This window comes from Rhipicephalus microplus, chromosome 7 (assembly GCF_043290135.1).
Source record: "Rhipicephalus microplus isolate Deutch F79 chromosome 7, USDA_Rmic, whole genome shotgun sequence".
NCBI classification, from domain to species: Eukaryota; Metazoa; Arthropoda; class Arachnida; order Ixodida; family Ixodidae; genus Rhipicephalus; species Rhipicephalus microplus.
In genome coordinates, this window is record NC_134706.1 from 152,338,252 (window position 1) to 152,359,353 (window position 21,102).

Sequence of the window (21,102 nt, forward strand, 5' to 3'; positions counted from 1 at the left end):
ACAGCTGCTGCCCGTAACGATTGCCACTGCTATAATGGCAACAGCGCTGTGTTTTTGTTACAGTTTACAATTGCAAGAAAAAAAAGGACAAGTCAGTGGACTGAGGAGCAGGTATACAGTTTATCGGCGGTTACTGCGAAGTTTATTATCTGTTTCTCGCTCCTTACAAAGGGCGATATCTCTTGAGGCTTTATGATGCTTCTATGCTCCTTTGGTATAGATACGCCCACACAATTCATTGTGACGCTTTTCGCGCAACGCACAGCGCAGGCGTGCCAACGCACTGCTGTTGCTCTGTCGTTAGGAACAACTACATAACGCCTTGACCAAAAGGATTGCAGTGCACCAGAAACATTATGCTATCATATTGGTTCAGTAAGCATACGAATTGACGAGTCTGTGTTCTCGCATAAAAGCCAGTGAAGGGCCAGTGTACGCCTCCCCTCACCGACAGCCACCAGCGACCGGTGGCTGTCGATGAGGGGATGCGTACATTGGGTGGAAGTGCTGCAAGCGCGTCGCATCGATGTTTGTCGCTTCTTGTGTGGACACCTTACACTATAAAAAAAGGCTTAGTTTAGGTTAAATGATGCCACACCTGTGCTGTATTGTCATTTTTACTCGTCAAAATTGTGTATTCTGAAACCCAGAAGCACCGATAACACTTGTACGGGCTTGGTCGGTAGGACTAACCTTCAGTGGAAATCATGGTGGTAAAACATAAGAGTGAAAGTCAAATTTGATGGGGCTCATCTCGATGCATGTCGAAAGTTAAAGTTTATGCATATTCGCATGCACTTTGTTAACTTCAAAAGTACGGCTCGAGCAATATAGTGTGCAAGAATTGCCAGCGTTGCGTTTCTAGCGTGGCGACATCAAGTGACCGCCGTGTTCTGCTCTAACATTTAAAGTGGCAATTTCGAACTTGAGCTCACTTATTTGTCGACAACTGTGCGCAAATGTTAGACATTTATTGTCATGTTCGCAGTGACGCCTCTAGTCTTCTAGACGTCACAACAAAGAAACACATCGCGGATGTCAAAGTGATGTAAGTACGTGCGCGAAATGTAAACACATTCACGGCCACCCATGCTACGGTCCACAAAAGTTGAAGCGTTGTTGACACCACAGAAATAACAAAATAAACGTGCTAGACAGCGTAATGAACGGCACTGCTTTCTTTTCACCGTAAATATAATCTCTGTGCATTCAAGAATGAAACACTACAAATAAGTGATTTCACAAACTGTCATGTGATTTTTCATCATTCCTCTATCATCCACCAAGCTTTCATCACGCCACTGTCATCCACCTTGCTCACCAAGCCTTCCACCAAACACGTTTTGCCTCACCACTATCAGCCAGCATTTTCCACCATCCCCATCATTGGCTCGCTACCACCACTACCGTCTGCCATCATTTTTTTTCCACTCTCGCTGTCATCAGTCATTATGCCTACAACAGTTTCCACCATATCCACTAATATTTCCACCATATCCACCATTCTTTCCACCATATCCACCAAAGATTCCACCGTCACCAACCCAGGATTTTCAATAGGGATATAAAACCAAATCAAAAAGTTATCTAATAATCATGATGGCAAAAGAAATATCAATAAGAATGGAATATTCGAATAGAGCTGAGAATCATGAGCAGAAAATATACATTATGACATTTCCATCATCAATACTATTCGCGGTGTACCAGAGAGTGTACACTTGTTTGTCGATATGGAAAAGAGGGCACAGGAAGTAGTAGGTGATGTCTTCACAACTCGTACTAAACTGAAAATGCTACGGTGTCGCCCGACCAGAACCGCATATGTCTGCCCCAACTGCAGCAAAAAAAGAAACGATTCGCCATACGATGTTTGGATTAGTAGCGGCCAAAGGCGTGTGGAACGTCGTCCGTCACCAATTCGGAATGTCAGTTCTTTCGGACGGACAGCGCAGGAAAAGCTTATTTGAACAAGTACTATATGTCACGATGTTCGTCTTGTGGCGTTGCCGTGTATGGTTGAAACACGCCGACGACCCGATGGAGCTGCATACCCAGCGTTACTGAAGATTAGAATGATCATGCTTCGGTACCGTACCAACAGATGGGAACGCAGGGTGAAGATGCCTTCATCAGAAGGTGGAATGCACGTTTTTTAGATGTGAAGCAGCTCTTTGACTAGTCTGTGTAGCGCTGTCCCTCCGTCCACACCGCTCCCCTCGTCGCAGGTGTCGGAACGGTGCCAAGTAGCTGAAGCCCTCCTTGCAGTGCGCGGTGACGTCTCTCTCTCGCCGGCCGCGGGGTCGCCACATGTCAGCGCTCTCTCACATCACCCACTCCACCGCACGCAACGCTCGAGCATATTGTCCACGCGGGAATCAGCTCAACCGCGCCACCTTTCTCGATATATCGTCGAGAAACAGAGAGCCGGCGGGTGCGCGGGCTGCGCACGCCTAGAGAATGTCGCGGCGCTGAGAATGCAGATAGCACGCAGCTGCTTGCGGCGCGATTGCGCCGAAGGGCGAGACGCAGCCGTGGCATGCTTCCCGCTAGTATGTGCGTACCTTTCTCGTCTTTCGCCCGCTTTGCGAGTGTTAGTGAAGCTGATCGCGTTCGCGAATAGTGACCTTAACACAGGAGGCTTGAGCCAGAAAAGCCGAATGCAAGCGTCGGCTGTGGAAGACCAGTGACACCAGCGAGGTGTGAGTCAAGAACACCGATCGTGCACGAGAATACAAATGGCACACGGGTAATACCGACGCGACGCGAGCTAAGGAAGGCGAGCGCAAGCATCTTCAATGCGTCCCAACTCCCGTGTCACTGCGTTACAAAGAGACGTTCACTCGAGTAAACGCTGCACTGAGTTTCGCTCCAAAATGTTTTTCCAGCACCCGCGTCGACGCCCATTTCACTTGGGTCAACGCCGTGTGCACCACTGCTGCTTCGAATCCCATCAGGGTTTCCTTCGGCGAGATGGTCCATAGTTTTTTTTTTGCGTGCGTAATTGGGATTATAGCTTCCTCTACTGCCGTTTCAAAACTCACTGACAAGGACAAAAAAATTTTCCTTCTCGTCACAAATATTATTCGATTCTGTTCGAACTTAGTGCTTTTTCTGTTTTCCTTTGCAATTCTTTCGTTTAGTGATTCGTGATCTGTGGGAGTATTGCAGTGCTGTAAGTTTCATCGTGTCTATGTTCTCTTGTTGGTAGTCACTGAAGTGATAATGTTACACCAGACAATTGTACTCACCTGAACTGTTATTACTAGTATGCAATAAACTTCCCTGTTTTGTTCATCTTTTTATAACCATAGGAATACCACGGACTTTTAATGAGTGAACTGTAGATACCCAACACTGCGTGTCTCGTGTCTCGTATCGCAGACGCCGCAGAGTCAGGCAAAGATGGTGGTGGAAGCAGCAACGGTGGCAGCGGCAAGCGTCGTCGGACGCGGACCAACTTCAATGGCTGGCAGCTAGAGGAGCTCGAGAAGGCGTTCGAAGCCAGTCACTATCCGGACGTCTTCATGAGGGAGGCTCTCGCAATGCGGCTAGACCTCATCGAGTCACGAGTACAGGTCAGTGACTTCACTTAGAGCATGTCGCCTCCCAGGCCTTACACTCAATTCTTTTCCAGCTTTGCATGTGACTAGCACCTCACAATTTGTTGAGGCGGTATAACACCTCCTCAAGAAAACGTACACGCATCTTTAATTAGGTCTGCGCAACGACCGCGTCTGCCTTGAAGCGTGTTGTTTATCAGCTGAACCTTAAGTTATGTGTGTCCGTAGCTGAGTGAACCCTCTGCACGGTGTCTATATAGGATGCTTCATAGAGCAATGCTGGGCTGAGATATGTGTAGAGTCAGTGTTCTATGTGTTATTCTCGATTGCAAAACTCTAACAAACAAAATGAAGGAGAATCTGAGGTATACTTTGCGAAATTGTAAAAAAAGCCAGGACAAAAAATAAATGAGTCAGAGCGAATGATGAAAACATCAATATTTCCACGCATACTTGCGTACATTGAAGCTCGACATTCATGTTTGTCGAAGTAACCATCAGCATGAAAGTGATAACTGTGATCATGACACGTTGCTCATTTTTTACATCATGCATGCCCAGCCATATAAATGCTAAGATATTTTGTTACCCATACACAACAATAACAATAAAAGTTGTACTGATAATGTATTTCGGGCGAGTTTCTCACAGCCCGCCAGTGTCAGAAAATAAAAGCACCACATGATCTAATGACTACGTGCATCGCTGTCGACAACGGCTTGATATCTTCTTCATGTTCCGAAGCCAAGTTTTGCGTCTCTTCTGAAAGGAACGCGGCTACTCGTTTCAGTGATGCGAACGACGCCTTCTCGTGTCAGCCATGAAAGATCCTGGGCGTTTTCTTTTTCTTTTCTTGCCGTTTTTCTTCGCATAAGTAGCCTGCTTTTTCGCACAAGTAGCATCCCTCACATCACGTATAGTATACATACGGCATCCTTTGTTTTAGTCTCCGCTCCTGCAGGCGCTGATAGATAAGCTCTGTTCGTGTATGCCTTCTGCAAAAGCTCTGCGAGCGGCTGGCAGCCTTTGCGCATTGAGACGTCACCTTCCACTACACTATACCGCGTGTTCGCGTGCGAGCCTGTTCACGCGGAAGACATCATAGCAAGGAACAACTGCGGGCTCTGCTCCGCGTGCTTACCCGCCCACCTAAAACACCGGGTGTAACATCGCCATCACTCGTGCCGTCTTGAAAGCTGTCTTCTAAGCTGCCTTCGTGGGCACGTTTTTAACGCCACCTGCACAGCAGACGGCTGAGCGAGAGTCCCGCCACAGGGTGCAGAAGCAGACGTGTGCGCGTGTGTTGCCGACGTCATTTGTTACGTGGCTGCTGCGGTACTAAAAAGAAAACAAAGAAAAATGAACAAACAAAGTTTAAAACGAAGGTTACAGTGATCGGCGGCAGCTATATTTACAGCGCATCCTTTTTATTTCGCCCGCGACTCGTTTGAGTGACAGGATTGCCCGATTAAGCGAGTGGCGCAGTCGAAGCCACATATTTTTCCACCCTATAGTTTCCCACCCATTGTCCGTCACCTTGTGCGTGAAGCAGACGTCAAGGTTTTAACGAGTCGCTCTAGACTGCTTTACTTGGAGATGTAGTGCGGCTTCACAAGAAAAAAAAGAACAGTCCTCATGATTTCCGTGTTCCGTCTAGTACAAGGAACGGGGCTTTGCGCACTGATCTTTTTTTTCTTGATAATTGCTCTGGTCAAGAGTTTAGCGTAACCCTTAGAAACGCTTTTTTCTTTAGCGGATGCGACATTTCGTGAGTTCTCTGAACAAGAAGCGAAACTTCTGCGAGATCGCAGTATCGCCGTGTCTGCTCCCAGTGGAGCGAGGCGCTTGTACAAAGGGTATACGAAGCGAACAGATCCGTTATTTTTGTTACGATTATCAAATTAGAGCAAATGTTTTACTCTTGTAGTTGTAAAAATTGTTCCTTCGCTACACATCCACAATAATAGCCGTTTTCTTCCGTGCAGCAGCTGATCATTGTCACGCACACAAACACTTCGTAGAAAACCACCCTTTCAACCTGTGCACATGAACGCAACTCGTACTGACACCGACAGACACACACTAACCACCTAACGAGAGTTGCGTTGTACCTCGCCATACGCAGTGTCATATGACAAACTAGCCGGGGCGAAAACTTTGTCACATATACACACAAACTCACGCTCGCTCACTATACAAACACACATACGCGAGCGCGTTGGGTTGATTCTGACATTAGGAAGTATCCCATCAACATTTACAAAACTAGTGCTGCCATCTTGCGATGTTTCTCTCTCTGATTCGTGCCTCGTGTACGTTGTTTCCCGGTGCATACGTGAGGCACCATCCTTGAACCGCTGTTTCGCAAGGGGTAATGGAGGCTATAGTCTAATTGAGCGCCTCGTTCAAGACGTATGCAAGCAGATCCCTTTCTTTCGCAACTGTCGTAATCGTTGCGCCAGCTTGTTTGATGCACACATTGCTCTCATGTTCATCAAATTACCGCGCAATGCGTGTGTAGTTGTTGAGTGCACCAGTCTACAAAAACGAGGCTGATGATCTCTCAGCGCCGAAAATAAATGTTCCCTTCGAACTCGACTGGCAGAAGATGGCAAACTCACAGGCGCTTTCCGCGTTTAGTTTCCGTAATAGCTATGCAGAATTTCTCTTTTCTTTCGCTTGTTGTAGAAACATCACTCTCGTTCTGAAACAGTTGCTGAACTTGAGGAAAATTACATGCCGAACCCCTAAGAATATTTATTTTGTGGTTCCTCTTGCTGATTCGTTCATATAAACTAAGGGTACGGAGCACTGAAGAAACACATAGAAATGTGCAACAACAACATTAAAAAAAATGTGGCTCATCCTTTTATATAGAAAACGGTATAACACGAAATCGAAACGTGTTTTCACAGAGGTTTTTGAGTGTTTATTCTATATTGTTTCAGCAGAAGCAGCAAACTGTAGAGTCATTTTAAGAAAGACAAGGAGCTTCCAACTTGCAGCACACATCACAAGCAGAATTCACGATTGAAATGAGCATGCACTGGACGAGCGCGGACTAACAACTGTCACAGCTTGACACTTAAAGAGCGCTGTTGAAGCAAAAAGACGCAAGAAACGAGCGCACAAGTATACACGGCACAAGCGTGAACAACTGTCTCAATTCTTACTTCGTCGTGTGTCAGCTGGGCGCTCCTTTTGTAAAGGCGGCCGCGACCGTGAGCGGAGAGACCTTCGTTCTCACCCGAATTATTAGTCTTATAAGAGCGTGCGCAGAAGAGACCAAGAGACGACGCTCCGTGAAGGCGGCGCTTCGTGGAGGCAACGACCTTTAGAGCGCGCCCAGCGCTAGAGGAACTCTTTATTCAATTACTCTATACCCCACAGGAGCCCTTCACGCCATCTCGCCAATGAGAACAAAAATGCCCTATAGTTTCGAAGCTCTGATGATTACCAAATGGTGTATGGTGTATATAAATGACTCTCCATTACCAATCCCCATAACGTACACTCCGTGCCGTAGTGCATAGCGCCGCGTGTTAAGAATCGAGGGGTTGCTCGTTCGAGTCAGCGTGACAGTCTTGCCTTTATGATTTGAAAGACAACCCTTACAAAAATCCTATATATGGACTTATATAAATATCCCCATATATGGCTGCATCAGGAATTGGGCATATCTGGCCCATATATGGAATCCCCATATATGGGCCGTATATAACCTGATATGTCCAAATCCAGATATAGCCATATATGGGCCTTATATCCCCATATATGGGTGTTGCTGTATATGGCCATACATGGCTATAATAAGAAGCATCTATATAAGGTCTTATATGGATGCTTTCATATATGGCCTTATATGGGTACCTTTATATAAAGCCATTCAAATGATTCATCTATTTTAGTTCAGCCTGTGTCACCGGAAAAAAATATAGCTGCTCAAATCATTCTTCAGCTAGAAATATACCTGTTTGTTGAAAGGTCTGCATGCAGTCACTATCATCTCCAAAATAAAGGCAGTACATATCCCCTGAACATTCTTGTTCAATTAGGTTATCCTCATTATATCTCAAGTTATTCTCAACAACTATTTGCTAGAATGTAACTTGGCATCATATTTAAAGTTTGTGGTGGGCACATGTCACTGTTAGTCCACTTTTCCTGAAGAGATACATTCTTTGTGCTTAAATTTATTGCTTACTTATCGACACTTTTTTATTTATCTATTTATTTCAATACCCACAGCACCAATCGGCATTACAATGGGGGAGCATTTACGAAAAGTAGAATACAAAAAATACATAGTCAGCCAAACAAATAATCAATGTCACCTGAATGGCAATCTGCAAGAGAAATTCATATATATATCGAAACATGTTCTGACATATAAATCGGAACAATTCTAACATGAAATAAAACAAGTATTTGGGAGTGTAGAGGCAATGCTAGAAGGCAGCTGGTTCCATCTTGTAATTTTTTTTTGGTAAAAATCATTTTGAAACACGTCAGTCTTGCATGCGATTATTCTTATCTTGAACCTATGGCCAGCACGGTCTGAGACATAGTACGGTGCAAGTAAATATTCCGCTATATCGATTCCGACTTGAAAGAAATAAATAGCATAAAAGAACCCAATTTGAGTTTCGTAAAGGTATTTTTCACAGTGTGTTATGTTTAAAACTTTTCTTGTGTGTCAATGGAGCGTCCATAGTCAGTCAAAACGAAATATTGACTTGCTATTGACCGTATGAACTGTGTGTGCATTGAATAATTTAAATGAGTTGATAATCAACTTTTAAAGAGTTCGGTCGAAAGTGATTGGTATGCAAGCTTGTTATGTACAAGTATTGTGACTAATGACCTATAGAACGACTGCTAAAAGTGGTGTCTATAGGTCTCTGTGCGCGTAGGAACGGAGGCATTTAACAATATTTCTTGCCAACGGGACACTAAAAATGTACTTTGTAAACGTAATCCGCTTTCCATTTTGCCAATAATGCATCATTAACGTAACAGTGGTAAAGAGCTCATTCTGCAGAAATTCCGGCGAAGGCATCGGTGGCTCTCTGTGAAAAATCGTCTTGTCAATGATCGAGAATTGAGAGAATGCAAATAAAACAAATATTATAAATTTTCGGGTTTGAGTGATGATCGAAATCATGCAGGCAATTTGCATGACATGCAAATGCTCTACCACAGAGCTATGCATCTGCTTGGAATTAAAGCATGAATAACTTCCTCTTGTTGTAAATGCAAGGAAAATAAATGTCATGCTTAACAAATACATGTATCCTGCAAACAGGTTTCACAACACAACAATTAATATCGCCGCTATATTGCATGATACAAGCGTGCATTGTCATCAAGCATCACAACATGTTATTACCAACGTGACTTCGCGGTCTAAAGACAACCAACCATTACAAAAGGCACACTGGTTACTGCACGTATTCCCTCACGACTGCGTAGTGGGTGCATCAAGTTCTAAAACATTTTACACACATTATATTGAGAAGCACGTTCTGCTGGGCGAGTTATTACTTCATCTTAACTTAGTTGCGCGAAAAAATTTGAAGTGCGAAACGAAGACACCTGGACACAGCGCACACTAACAACTGAAACTTCATTGGAGAAAACAGACATATGTATGCGGTTACGACAACCCGTGAGGTGAAAAAAAAATGATTAAATGAGCAGACATCTGATCATTTTCTTTCACAGTGTGGACATCGTGTGGTGTACGGCACTGCGCTGTCGTGTGGGAAGTATTATTTAGAATTTATTTATATAATTGTAGATCACAAAGCTTCTCTAAAGGAATTAACAACCATTCTCTAACCAATCATCATATTGTAGAGAGTGTGGCTGCGCGCCCTTGTTTGGAATACGGTAGTTAAAGCTAGATTCAGTGACACGGTATAGCGCGGGAAATCGGAGAGGCGTATTTCATAAACAAAGCTGGGGATTCATGTGTCACGTCACTGTCACTTATGTTGCTTGCTACTTAGGTAGCTTTCCTGGAAGCACATCATTTATACAATCTGTCTGCTCATCTAATCCTTTTCTTTCACTGCACGTGATCTCGTAACCGCATATATACGTATGTCTGTTTTCTCCAACAATGTTTCAGTTGTCAGTGTGTGCTGCGTCTAGGTATCTTTCTTTTGTATTTCAATTTTTCCGCGCAACTCAGTAATTACATAATATTTCTTGTTCTTTAAACTATGTTACCCCTTTTTTACACAAAATCCAGCCATGTGCCAAGCCTTCATTGAGACACTTTCAACCTTCTCAATTACACAGTACTATTCCACAATTAAATTTGTTCAAGTAGCATCATGCAATAAAGAGTACACACTAAGTGATTGAATTATGCGCAAGAAACAGGATCGATACTGCTATCACGTTCAACTGTGAAAAACGGAGCTTAACGGTCCCCCAGGTTTTTCACACAGTAGCAAGCCCTAATGCATCATACCAGTTTATTTGTCGGCTTGCGTAAAACTATCTACAGTGCTCACGGATTAAAACGTGACATCACATTATTTTGTGTAACTATGTATGCTGGTATGCACAGTTCCTCAATATAACCACGCGATGTTGCGACATCAGTAACAATAATGTTGCCTGTGATGTAAGCATATAAGTCAAATTTACACTTATATCACCCTGATTGTAGATGGCGGAAACGAAATTACGGGCTATTCTTAAGTTTTTCCATTTGGATCCGTGACATGGTACCCTGTTTTAAAGAATCAAACTAGCAACAAAATTTTAACTGTGTGTCCTTATCAAAACACACGTAAATATAAAAACAAGTAGAACGTAGACGAAGAAAGATAAATTCAAACGCAAGACAAATTCAAACGTGGGCTCATAAATCTCATGACACCCTTGGAATTGGAGATATGCAACTCTTTTTATTTGTAATTGCGCAAGTTGTAATTTATCCTTGGTTTTTCCTCAAGCGTTAAAATGAGAAAAATACAACACAAGTATATTTACATCAATATATTTATGAAAAGTACAATGGCACGAATCCAACAATTTCCTGGCGTAGATTTTTCGATTAAATAGAGCACTGTCTGAATCAAGTGAAAAAAAAAGAAAGTGTTGTCGTATCGCTTAAACAAAACAGCCTAATGACGTAACCACGATTAGCATAAAGTTAGTTACTCAGCAAGCATGCAATGTGGTATGTTTTCGAGTTATCATAATATTTATGAACAACGTGCGAAGGTAATGAAAATGATGAACTTACCTTAACATTTAACCGAGACTTGTCTTTCAAAGAGCCTGTTAATCCTGATAACCTATTCACACCTTAAAGCCACCACGTCCATTCGTACTGTTTTAGGAAGAAGTTTTGAACGAACGCTCGCCCGCAAGCATGGGTATCCATTTTTTTCTCGCACGAAAAGTTGACGATCGCCAATCCGGCAGCGTACAGACGCACACGCACACGCACACAAAAACACTTCCACGTCCCTCCACAATTTCGCCACGTACAGCGAAGTAGATTCCTGAGAGCTGCGCGATTATCTTGTGTAAATTGGAGCAGTAGTTGAACACGAAATGAGCGCAAAAGGAATAAAAATAAACAAACTCGATCAGCACGGCACCCATGACTCCGGTGAGCAAAAAATCAACAATGGCGCGGATGGATACAGTGCATGCAGGCTTGACAAAGAACATCACAATGAACATTACATTACTCCTCGAGATCAATGGTTTACGCACTTTTAACTAGAACTAAATTTTTCTGAGCTTATTGGCGAGCGACGTTTCATTTTTAACTATTATTGACGCAATGTTATTACCATACGACTGAATGTTTGTGCAAACTATTTTCTTCGTCGTTACTTGAAATGGGCCGCGGCACTCTCTTTCCTGTTCTGTCGACAGACTGGTGTAAGCCACGGCAGGGCTTCACGGTGCCTACGTGCGCTCCTTGGAACAACTTTCTCCGAATTGTCCACCCATTCGATGGGCGCCCTTTTTTGTATTTTTTTTACTGTGCGCACCCCTTGCAACCAATGCAGTCAGGCGAGTTTTTTCGGACAATGGACTTCAACTTACTCCCGCGAGCCGAGAAAGCTGCACGTGCAGGACCTTTGAGACAGGCATTCCGTGGAGCTGAAATCGCTGCTTCGTGTACGCTGGCTTCGAAGACGCGTTTCAGCCGAATTTTCATCTTATTTCGCAAGGATTTATAATGATAATAATAATATTCAATCAACCAACAATCAATCAATCAATCATTTTTAACGTATCCAAGAACAACCACAGGGTTTTTCGTGCTGGCGCGCGCGAAAATAAAACAAAAATAAACAATACATTACAGACTGTCCACAGGAAAGCAAATCAATGAAAAGAGCAAAAACGAGCTGTCGAAAAAAGTCAATGCACAATGGGAACAACAAACAAAAGAGTAGGTATTCATGGAATGGGACTGAAAAATAATGTGGAATATACACAACCATGCCGAAGGCTTCCTGAAAGACGGAAAAGGGAAGAATCTGTGCATATGCAAATCTACGTTAGGACAGGGCAGCCCTCACTGACAAAAAAAATGACTGTAGACTATGAAAAACGTAACGAATCAAGAAAGTTGACGTTAGAGAGACTCGGTATTCTGTAAAGGATAGAGTGTTGAAAGAAGCTGGTAGGTACATGCAACGGTCGATTCTCTCTCGATAACTTACGCAAGTTTGAAAATTATTACAACCGAGAAGGGCAGAATATCTCAGCCTGAACAAGCTTGTAAATAAATAACAGCTCAGCGCGATTTCGCCAGCCAATAACTGATGGCAAATATAATATTCCAGCAGTGTTGAAAGGATTCTAGTGAAACGATGGGGGTAAATGCTTATGAAATTTTTCTGGACTCACTCAGTGGCGCTACTGCTGGATTTAGCAAGGCCATTCCAAATCAGATATGCATATGTACTCAAGTTGAGCACGACATATCACGGTGTACCATTTGTAGAAGGCTGTTGGAGAACCGGATTCTCGCGAGATGTTGAGCCAACAGGAAAAGAATGAAGGCCTCGCATGGCAGCACATTTATTGCAAGTAGAAAAAATTCAGCATGCTATCAAAAAGAACACCAAGATAAATGATCTCATAAAACTTACATAACGACACAGTATGACAGCATATGGATTTGCTGTTGGACGTTTTGCGAAATACAACAACAACAACATTAATAATAATAATAATAATAATAATAATAATAATAATAATAATAATAATAATACACTCATATCATTCTGGCATGGCCGAAAATATCTAGCCACATTGAATGAAGTGCCAGTGTCCGGGTGCCCATGAATCTCTATACGCGAGTGTGCAATTGCACAAATTGGTGGGTATGTACCGGCCGGCATACATATCTTATAAGTAAGCGCACTACCGTGTTGGTGTTGAAAGGATATGTTCACAAGCAGTTTGAATCGTTACGCGCCTGCACAGCAAGGGGCTGTTTACATAATGTAGAGTTTGGCTTAGGTATCACGCCAGCCCGCAAAAAAAGTGTCATACTAATTGTATTCACAAGGCAATGTTTAGGCTAATCCTGATGATGGCACGTGCGCTTTAGTGACCTCGACCAAGTAATGACACACCGACACAAAGTAGAAGTTTTGTGAGTTCGGCAGCCTACGTTAAATGTTGCTATAAAGCTTCAGCATTTCATTACATGGTCCATTAAATATGTATCACGTGTATGTCAGGTGCACCTTTCTTAACGTACATGTCTATGACGTGAGATTTATTTGACGCTTGCAAACATTACACTAAATTAATTGTTCACTTGTGCAATCATAAAATTTTCGATAAATTTACTATGTGCACAGCCAGGAACATTATACGTAGCCAAAGGAAACGCAAGATGTATTTTTGCAATAAATTAGTACAATTTCCATCTTGAATGTAATCATAATAGTGCCCGCAAGTTGCATTCACGTAAGTTCTTTTTGTTTTTGAAAATACTCCCTTAAACATTGCACTGCGCATGCAATTATAGTAAATGACAGCTTAAAGCAATCGCAGATGAGGGGTCAACAGGATTAATAGAAATCTTGTTATATGAAGGGAGCATATAGCCATCAAAACCATCAAATAATCAGAAATTTTGTCCACCGATGTGGAAGCTAAAAGTGCATTGAAATTACTATTTCTTGCTGCCACTTTAAACAATGCATTATTGTGAACAATATAAGTTGCATGCATTTTGTCTTTACATAATACTATATAGGATTGCTGTATAATAATAGCGAGGTTCGGAAGCTTCAATACGTTTTGTGACTTGACACGATTCCTTCCTCGTAAAACATGTCTGCTCTTGTTTACATTATTTACGTCGTATTAATTGCAACTTATTGTTTCAAACCTAAATGCCATGAAAAATGTACGAGGTAAATTACACGAATGCATGCATATATGCATTCAACGGAGTTGCAACTATCACGTACACAAAGCTGACCTGAAATTTCGGTTTTTTTGCACGGCAGAAACAACATATATATTTAATACTCCTATTGTTAAGAAAAATAAGCAGGTCAGCTTTGTGTACAAATTGTTATATATTACAATTCGCATAAAAGTGTGATCACAGTGCTAAATATATACGTGGTTCATCCCAAATAAGAGAGCACTTTCACATATAAGGATCCACTTGATATGTTATATATGGTGCGGCCGTGCCTTATTTCGCCGTATTTGACTCCTTATATGTGCCAACCGCGTCATATATGGCCGTATATAACCCCATACATGAGCCGACTCCGCCAGATATACATCCATATATGCTTATATGTGGCCACATATGCTGCCATATATGCTTATATGTGGCCACATATGCTGCCATATATGCTTATGTATGGCCAGATATAACTTAGATATGGGCAATGTATGGCGTTTCCGTAAGGGAATAGTCTTTCTTGGGGATCTTCGACGCCAAAATTTTGGTCTGTCTGTCTGCCTGTCTGTCTGTCTGTATGTCTGTACATTTATCGGTTTGTCCGCCATAACGATACCCGAAATGGCACTAAACGGGACTCTCAGTGGCCAACTCCAGCCACAGCGCCTACCAATACTGCTCAACTTTCTGCCTCCACACTGGTGTGATTGTCAATTAAAAAGCAATTATTGCGCACATCGGAGGTGCCATAACAGCACACCGATCTTTTGTATGTGTGTCTTTATATTATGGAAGGCACACACAAGTAATTCTAGGGACAGTAGCATTTATCACGCTGCGCTGACAGTGCAATGCGATGATCAAAAAGGCAAGCGTTTCCAACGCTTTGCTAAGACGACACGGTGGTGGCACCTGACCGTCACTTTGCGTTCTACGCCTTATTGCTTCCAAGACAGGCGCGCATCTTTTTCGGGTATAACGTGCCTCGATGCGCTCGTTCGCCTTCGCTGCACGGATCGAGACTCTCTAATGCAGCGCTTCCAGAATAGATTCACAAATTTTTTCGCGCAGAACATTAGATAAACATTTTGTTCACTCTCTCCACACGCAAGACTATTGTCTTTTGACGACATTTGCAGGGAAACATTCATATAAGGAGCCATTTTTTTTGCAGTCACTCAGCCTATGTTTTACAACGTTATATTCGTGACGCAACTACGTCACTGGAGCTGTTAAAAACACCCGTATAAAACTTTTTCGTGCGTGTGAAAAATGAAGCATACAGTTTCGGTTTGCAGTATGTATGCGCATGTGACTGAATCGCTCCAGGAGATGCCGCTGAGCTGTTCGGAGAAGTGTTCTTCTCGACTACGTTTATTCGTATGTTATACATACGTATTCTGAACCTCAAAGGAACGGCAAGAAAATGACAGAAAAGCGCACATAAGATGTCTGGGACATAGGCGGAAATGTTTTTCGGGGTGATGGCACCACCTTGTTTTGGAGGGGGGGGGGCTGACATGCAGGTGTGGTCGAGTGCCATTTTGGGCTATATATGCCATGAAAAAAAAAAGAATTCGGGTTGGCACAAGGCTGGTGTGCCACCTATTCGCTACGCCACTGATAGTTCTATTGGGATAAAAATAAATAACGTAATTTATTTGACCTGTTTTTCGTGCATTTCATTTCCTTTCAGACCCCATCCGGACTGCCCAGCAGGTAGTGCCGAACCACATGCTTCTGAATGTCAACTTCCAAGCATTTCTTTCTTTTCTCCTGTCGACGCTCGCGCGCTAGAATGTGTCGCAGTGGGCCCAGGATTTTTTGTGCTTCAACAAACGGTGTCGGAGCATACCTGAATAATTATGACACCAGTTGTAAGCTGCCTGTCGGCACCACCAGCTCGAGTGGGGCACGTTCGGGTATACTCCACTGCTGATGGTGTACAAGCACTGACAGCAAGCATGCGGAAAAGATAGGCCGAACACAATGGTTGGTATTCACTGCAGCAGACACTTAGGTCTCTGAAAAAGCCGGCTGACCTCGAACCAAAGGAAAAGAGAGGCCTGCTTGGTGTAACTTCAATGAATGCCGCAGATAACACGAGCTTTTGGTGTTCTGCGGCTGTGTGTTGGGAGATGTGGTTGAACAACAAGGAGCGTGAATGTGGGCCATAAGGAACGATCTGTATAGAGCACTGTGTTCCAGGGTGCGTCAAGTACAGTCCATAAACGCACCAAGGCACGAAAAAAAAGCCAAAACTATCTTTTCACTGCCTGCAATACGCTGCATCGTCACACTTTGTCTCGTTGCAGTGTTCTTTGAGCGGATGTGAAGGACAACGAGGAACGATTGCAACTATATCCTCGTAATACTATCACGTTCTAGGCTGTCGCGGAGGCGTGCATATTTAAAAGGATGCTGCGCGTGCCATGACGCAGTACTTTGAAAGAAAAGCACTGAAGCCCCGCAGGAAAAGACTTCAAGCACGGGCAACCAAACCGACCGAATGCATCAAACCATGCCCCAACCATGCCTTGCACGTGATATCTGCTGGATAGGCTGGCTTAGGAATAACAAATACTGAACAACATTTCCTTCCATTGTCCTACGACCTTCCATTTTGAGAACACCCTCTGATAACTTGCTCAGCCACGCGCGCAATTTGCCAGATAAATAAATAAAAGAAAAGAAAGAACTCACGCGTCCTTACACATGTTATCTCTCTGCTTAGCAGACACGTGGTTCTGAGTGTCCATGAGCACCCACTTTCTAATAAAAACGGGCAAATAGGAGAAAAAAAGAAATGTGGAACTTTCAGGCTTGCTCTCTCTCTCATGTTGCGTCATTTTTGTTATATATTTTCCTTAGTTACGCCTCGCAGCACAGTAACAGCTCATGGCTTGCCACTTGAAGCCGAAGCCGTGATACGGTAAACGCTCTAATAATCCCGCGGTTTTGCTGCTTGGGCTCTTTCCATAATTTGTACACTCACTACTAGAGGAGAAATATAATCCACATATTTGGAGCCGTATATTCACGTGCGATTCACGACTCTTATGAGCCTACGTATCAATGCATAAGTGCAATCTATGCACTTTTTTTTTATGGAGTAAAGTATTTCCTCCTTTCTAGGCTGTTGCACGAGAGTAAGAACGCCAACGTCACAGCTTCGGCAGTGCACTTCTCGGGAGGTCACGAGCGCTGACAACAGCCCAGAGAAATATGGTGGTGCCCAGAGCGCCTTGAATTAAAAGGTCTATAAGACGCAAGAGGATGCCTGGTATCGTTTCGTGAAGTATAAAAGAAAGCGAAACAGAAATTACAACATTCTCTACTGAAGAGAACCATTAGTATTGGATGCGAAGCAGCGTGGGGGTCGACTCAAAGTTTCGTTCATCATGGGCACATCGCCTGATATTAAGGCGTCCTTACTAGTGGAGCAAACCATGAATTCACCGTAGTTTCTGTTCCTGTTACTCGTCTCGTACTCTTGTTGGAGCTCGCTACGCGGGAGCACGTCGGTTCATCGCGCATCTGTAAAATCTCGTTCCCCGATGCCATCAGGTGATTGCCGCGAGAGTGTAAGGAGGAGAGGCCACATCATCTTACTATATTCTTACAGAACCACTTAAGCAGGCCGGAACGCGCTAGCATATGCCAGCGCGTTCTGATTAGGATACAACGCGTTAGTTCATCGCGCGTCAGCAGAATCTCGTCCCCCGACCTATCACATGATTGCGGAGGAGAGGCTACAGCGTGTTACCCAGCCCCTAAAACACGCCAAAACGCTCTAGCGCGTGAGTGCCTTCTGGATGTGCTTGGGCCAGCTGATGCGCATGGGCAGTAAGAGTTGTAACGCATACCGGAATAAACTCCGCCATAAGCCACTTCACATCCAAAAAGGTTGTAAATAATGGTAAATAACACTGGCGGATTTGGAGTGGCCGACGATCTCTACGCCGGAGCACTCCACTCTGGCTGATGGAAACCGAAGAGGACCTAAAAATGAAGCACACGCTCTACAGTTGAAGCAAATGGCAGGGTCGAAATGGACATGCTTTCCTTCTTGCAATATTGGACACCGGGCAGAGTGACGTAACGCTTGCAAAAGGCGAGCTTTGCAGTGTCCGACCCGAGGCACGACCGCCGCGACCGGTGTCCACTGGCGAGCCCAGAATTGGCACCTTTCCGGGGCATGGGTTGCTTGGGAATTCCGGTCGAATTTCCAGCCTATCAAGGAACAGAAGAAGTTGCTCCGCGGAGTGGATCTCGCGACGTAGCTGCTCCGGGTCTGCCAATGGAACATACAGGGACCACTCTCAAACAGTCAATGGAAATGACTTGCTTCACATGGAAGAAAAGAAGTGCTACCGGAAGTGCACCGAATCTGCCAATGCACGATACGATGGCAATGGCAAGAGCGCCTGTAGTTATCAGTGCTTTTTACCAACGCTGCATATTCGACTATTGAAATCAGTATTGTTTGTGGCACGTTTTTTTATCAGCTGGCCCTAAACCTGGCATTAGGTTGCTTTAAGTTAGGGGCCGCAAAGTGACAATCACACAGTAAACCACCGCGTAAAGGAGATGTATAATGGAGCACGTAGACGTTCGATAAAATATAGTCATGGGGTGTTTAAGCTACGTACACAGTATATGCCCTGTTTACGAGCGCTGTACAGGACCGAACATCTTTCAGTGATGATGTTGAACCAAAAGGAAACAAACACATATCACACTAACCGAAGCTCTTTCGTCGCTCGTATTTCGCGGAAAAATTGTGATTCACTCTACCCGCCAGGGTGGTTTTGGACTCAACTGCTGACCAGCAGGTGGCGGGATCGGATGCTGATTGTGGCGGGCACATTTTCGATGGAGGCCAAAATACTTGACGCTAGCTCGTGTTTTTGAATTTAAGGCGACGTTAATGAAATTGCACGTGGTCTAACTTTTCGGAACCCTTCACTACGGTATGTGCCATAGGCATATTGTAGGCTTGGGACGTGAAACTTCAGCAATCATTTTGTTTTTTTCGCATTTTACTGCGGAGTGTCCAAAAAATTTGCCTTTGCGGCTCTAAAGTCATTTTGTGTCTTGGCGGGGTGAAGTTAAAGTAGGGTTACTTAATTAGGGGGGGGGGGTTGACAGAAAATTTCATGTCTGAATTTCGTCCCGTATATAAAGCAAGTAAATGCTTCTGTGACGTTAACTAATTCAGTCTTCTTGGATACTTGACCATATGTGACACTTATAAAACTGATGTTACGGGTTTGTTTAGGCTAGCGCACCACGCCCAAAACTTTAAAAAGATAATAATTGCTGGTGTTTTACTTATCAAAACCACAATATGACTGGAATAATTTCCAGTCATAAAAACGCTGGAATAATTTCGTCCACCTAGGCTTGTTTACCATGTCTTAGTGAAAACGCTGGAATAATTTCGTCCACCTAGTGTTACGTATTCGGCAGCTGGACGACAGCCGGCCCAGGAAAGAGACGACTCAAGCAGTGCCAGGAAGACAATCCCAGTTTATTCACCTTGCGGCGCGTTTTTAAGCGCTACGCAGCCAATCGCAGGTTGGCACGAAAGAAAAGAAAACAGCAAGATAACAGCAATCGGGCAATGTTATCAGAAAGCCCCGACGTAGAAAGAGGGCGAGCACTGCAAACGTTACAACTCGGCCAAAGCTACCCCTAGCGGAAGGCGTTCAAGAGGATGACGCTTCATGAACGGCTGGAGGTGGTAACAGGTAGCCAACACGTGGGCAGGTCTCCAAGCACAGCACTGACACGTTTCGCACGGTCATATTGTCTTTGTGCACGGCGTGGGCGAAGACCCTGAGGTGCATGGTGGCACTGGTCGTTGAAGTAGCCACCGCAGAAGGAAATGGAAATGGCATTGCGCGTCGTCTGGCTGGAACACGCCCGCGAAGGTTGGCATTAAAGGCCAAGAGGAGGCAATGTCGAGAACAGGCAATGTTCAGAACGGGCACCACTCGCCGAGTGTCGATTGGCTGCAGCACGGGAGTTGGCTGCAGGCGCCTGGAGCAGGGTTGATTTCGCCATCTGGTACGACAGGATCTGAAATGGCTGAGTGGACGAGCGGTAGAAACGCAGAAACTACGTCAAAAGCAACCTGGCGCCCAAGCTTAGAAAAGCCCGACAGTTGATTTCACTGGGAGCAGATAACGTGAAAGCCGAACACGATAAGGAAAAAAAAAATATATACTTGCGCCAAGTTGCATGCACACAAAAGAAACAAGAAACACTTAATAGGTTCGGCTAAGGCAGTCCGCATTAGCATGGTGTTTGCCTTTCTTGTGCCGCACTGAGAAATCAAATTGCTGAAGTGCTAGACTCCAACGCATCAAGCGGCTGTTTTGTTCGACATTTGATTTAACCACACTAAAGGTGAGTGATCAGTTTCAAAAACAAATGAGGAGCCTTTGAGGTAACACGACAGCTTTTCGAGAGCCCAGACCAAGCAAGCACATTCTTTTTCAGTTGTACTGTAGGCTTGCTCGCGTGATGTTAGTTTTCGACTGGCGTAGACAAGAGGATGTTCCTCGCCCTTTTTGTTCACTTGACTTAGAACAACGCCCATTCCGCGGTCACTGGCGTCACACTGAACTAAGAAGGGGAGAGAGTAATCTGGTGCCGCGAGGACCGGTTTGCTGACAAGAATCTTTTTGATCTCAGCAAAAGCATCTTTACGAGCCTTATTCCAACTTACAATAGTTGGCTCAGTTTTGCGCAGTGCGTCTGTGAGAGGACTAGCGATATTTGCGAAGTTGGGAATGTAGCTTCTGTAGTAGTCGGCTAAACCCAAAAAGGAACGCAAGTTAGTCTTTGTTTTCGGCAAAGGAAAGCTAGTGATTGCTTCAACTTTTATTTCGGAAGGACGTCGCTTCCCTTGGCCAACAACATGCCCCAAGTAGTGGACTTCAGAGCTCGCAAGACGACATTTGGCGAGTTTGAGAGTCAAGCCTGCCTCGTGTATTCGAAGGAATACCTGCTGCAGATGTTCCAAATGCTGTTGCCAGGTGCTCGAAAAAACAGCTATGTCGTCAAGGTACGGAACAGCGAACGACTCGGCTCCTTTGAGCACTT

At 44.1% G+C, this 21,102-nt stretch overlaps 1 protein-coding gene across 1 annotated transcript in view; it reads left to right on the forward strand.

Annotated features, from left to right (window-relative positions):
- The window catches only part of LOC119180144 (uncharacterized), a 263,388-nt gene that overhangs the window by 150,778 nt on the left and 91,508 nt on the right, over positions 1-21,102 (forward strand). The window contains exon 3 of the mRNA XM_075869841.1: positions 3,385-3,578. Coding sequence (XP_075725956.1) covers positions 3,385-3,578 — 194 coding nt within the window. The remainder of the gene's footprint in view (positions 1-3,384; positions 3,579-21,102) is intronic.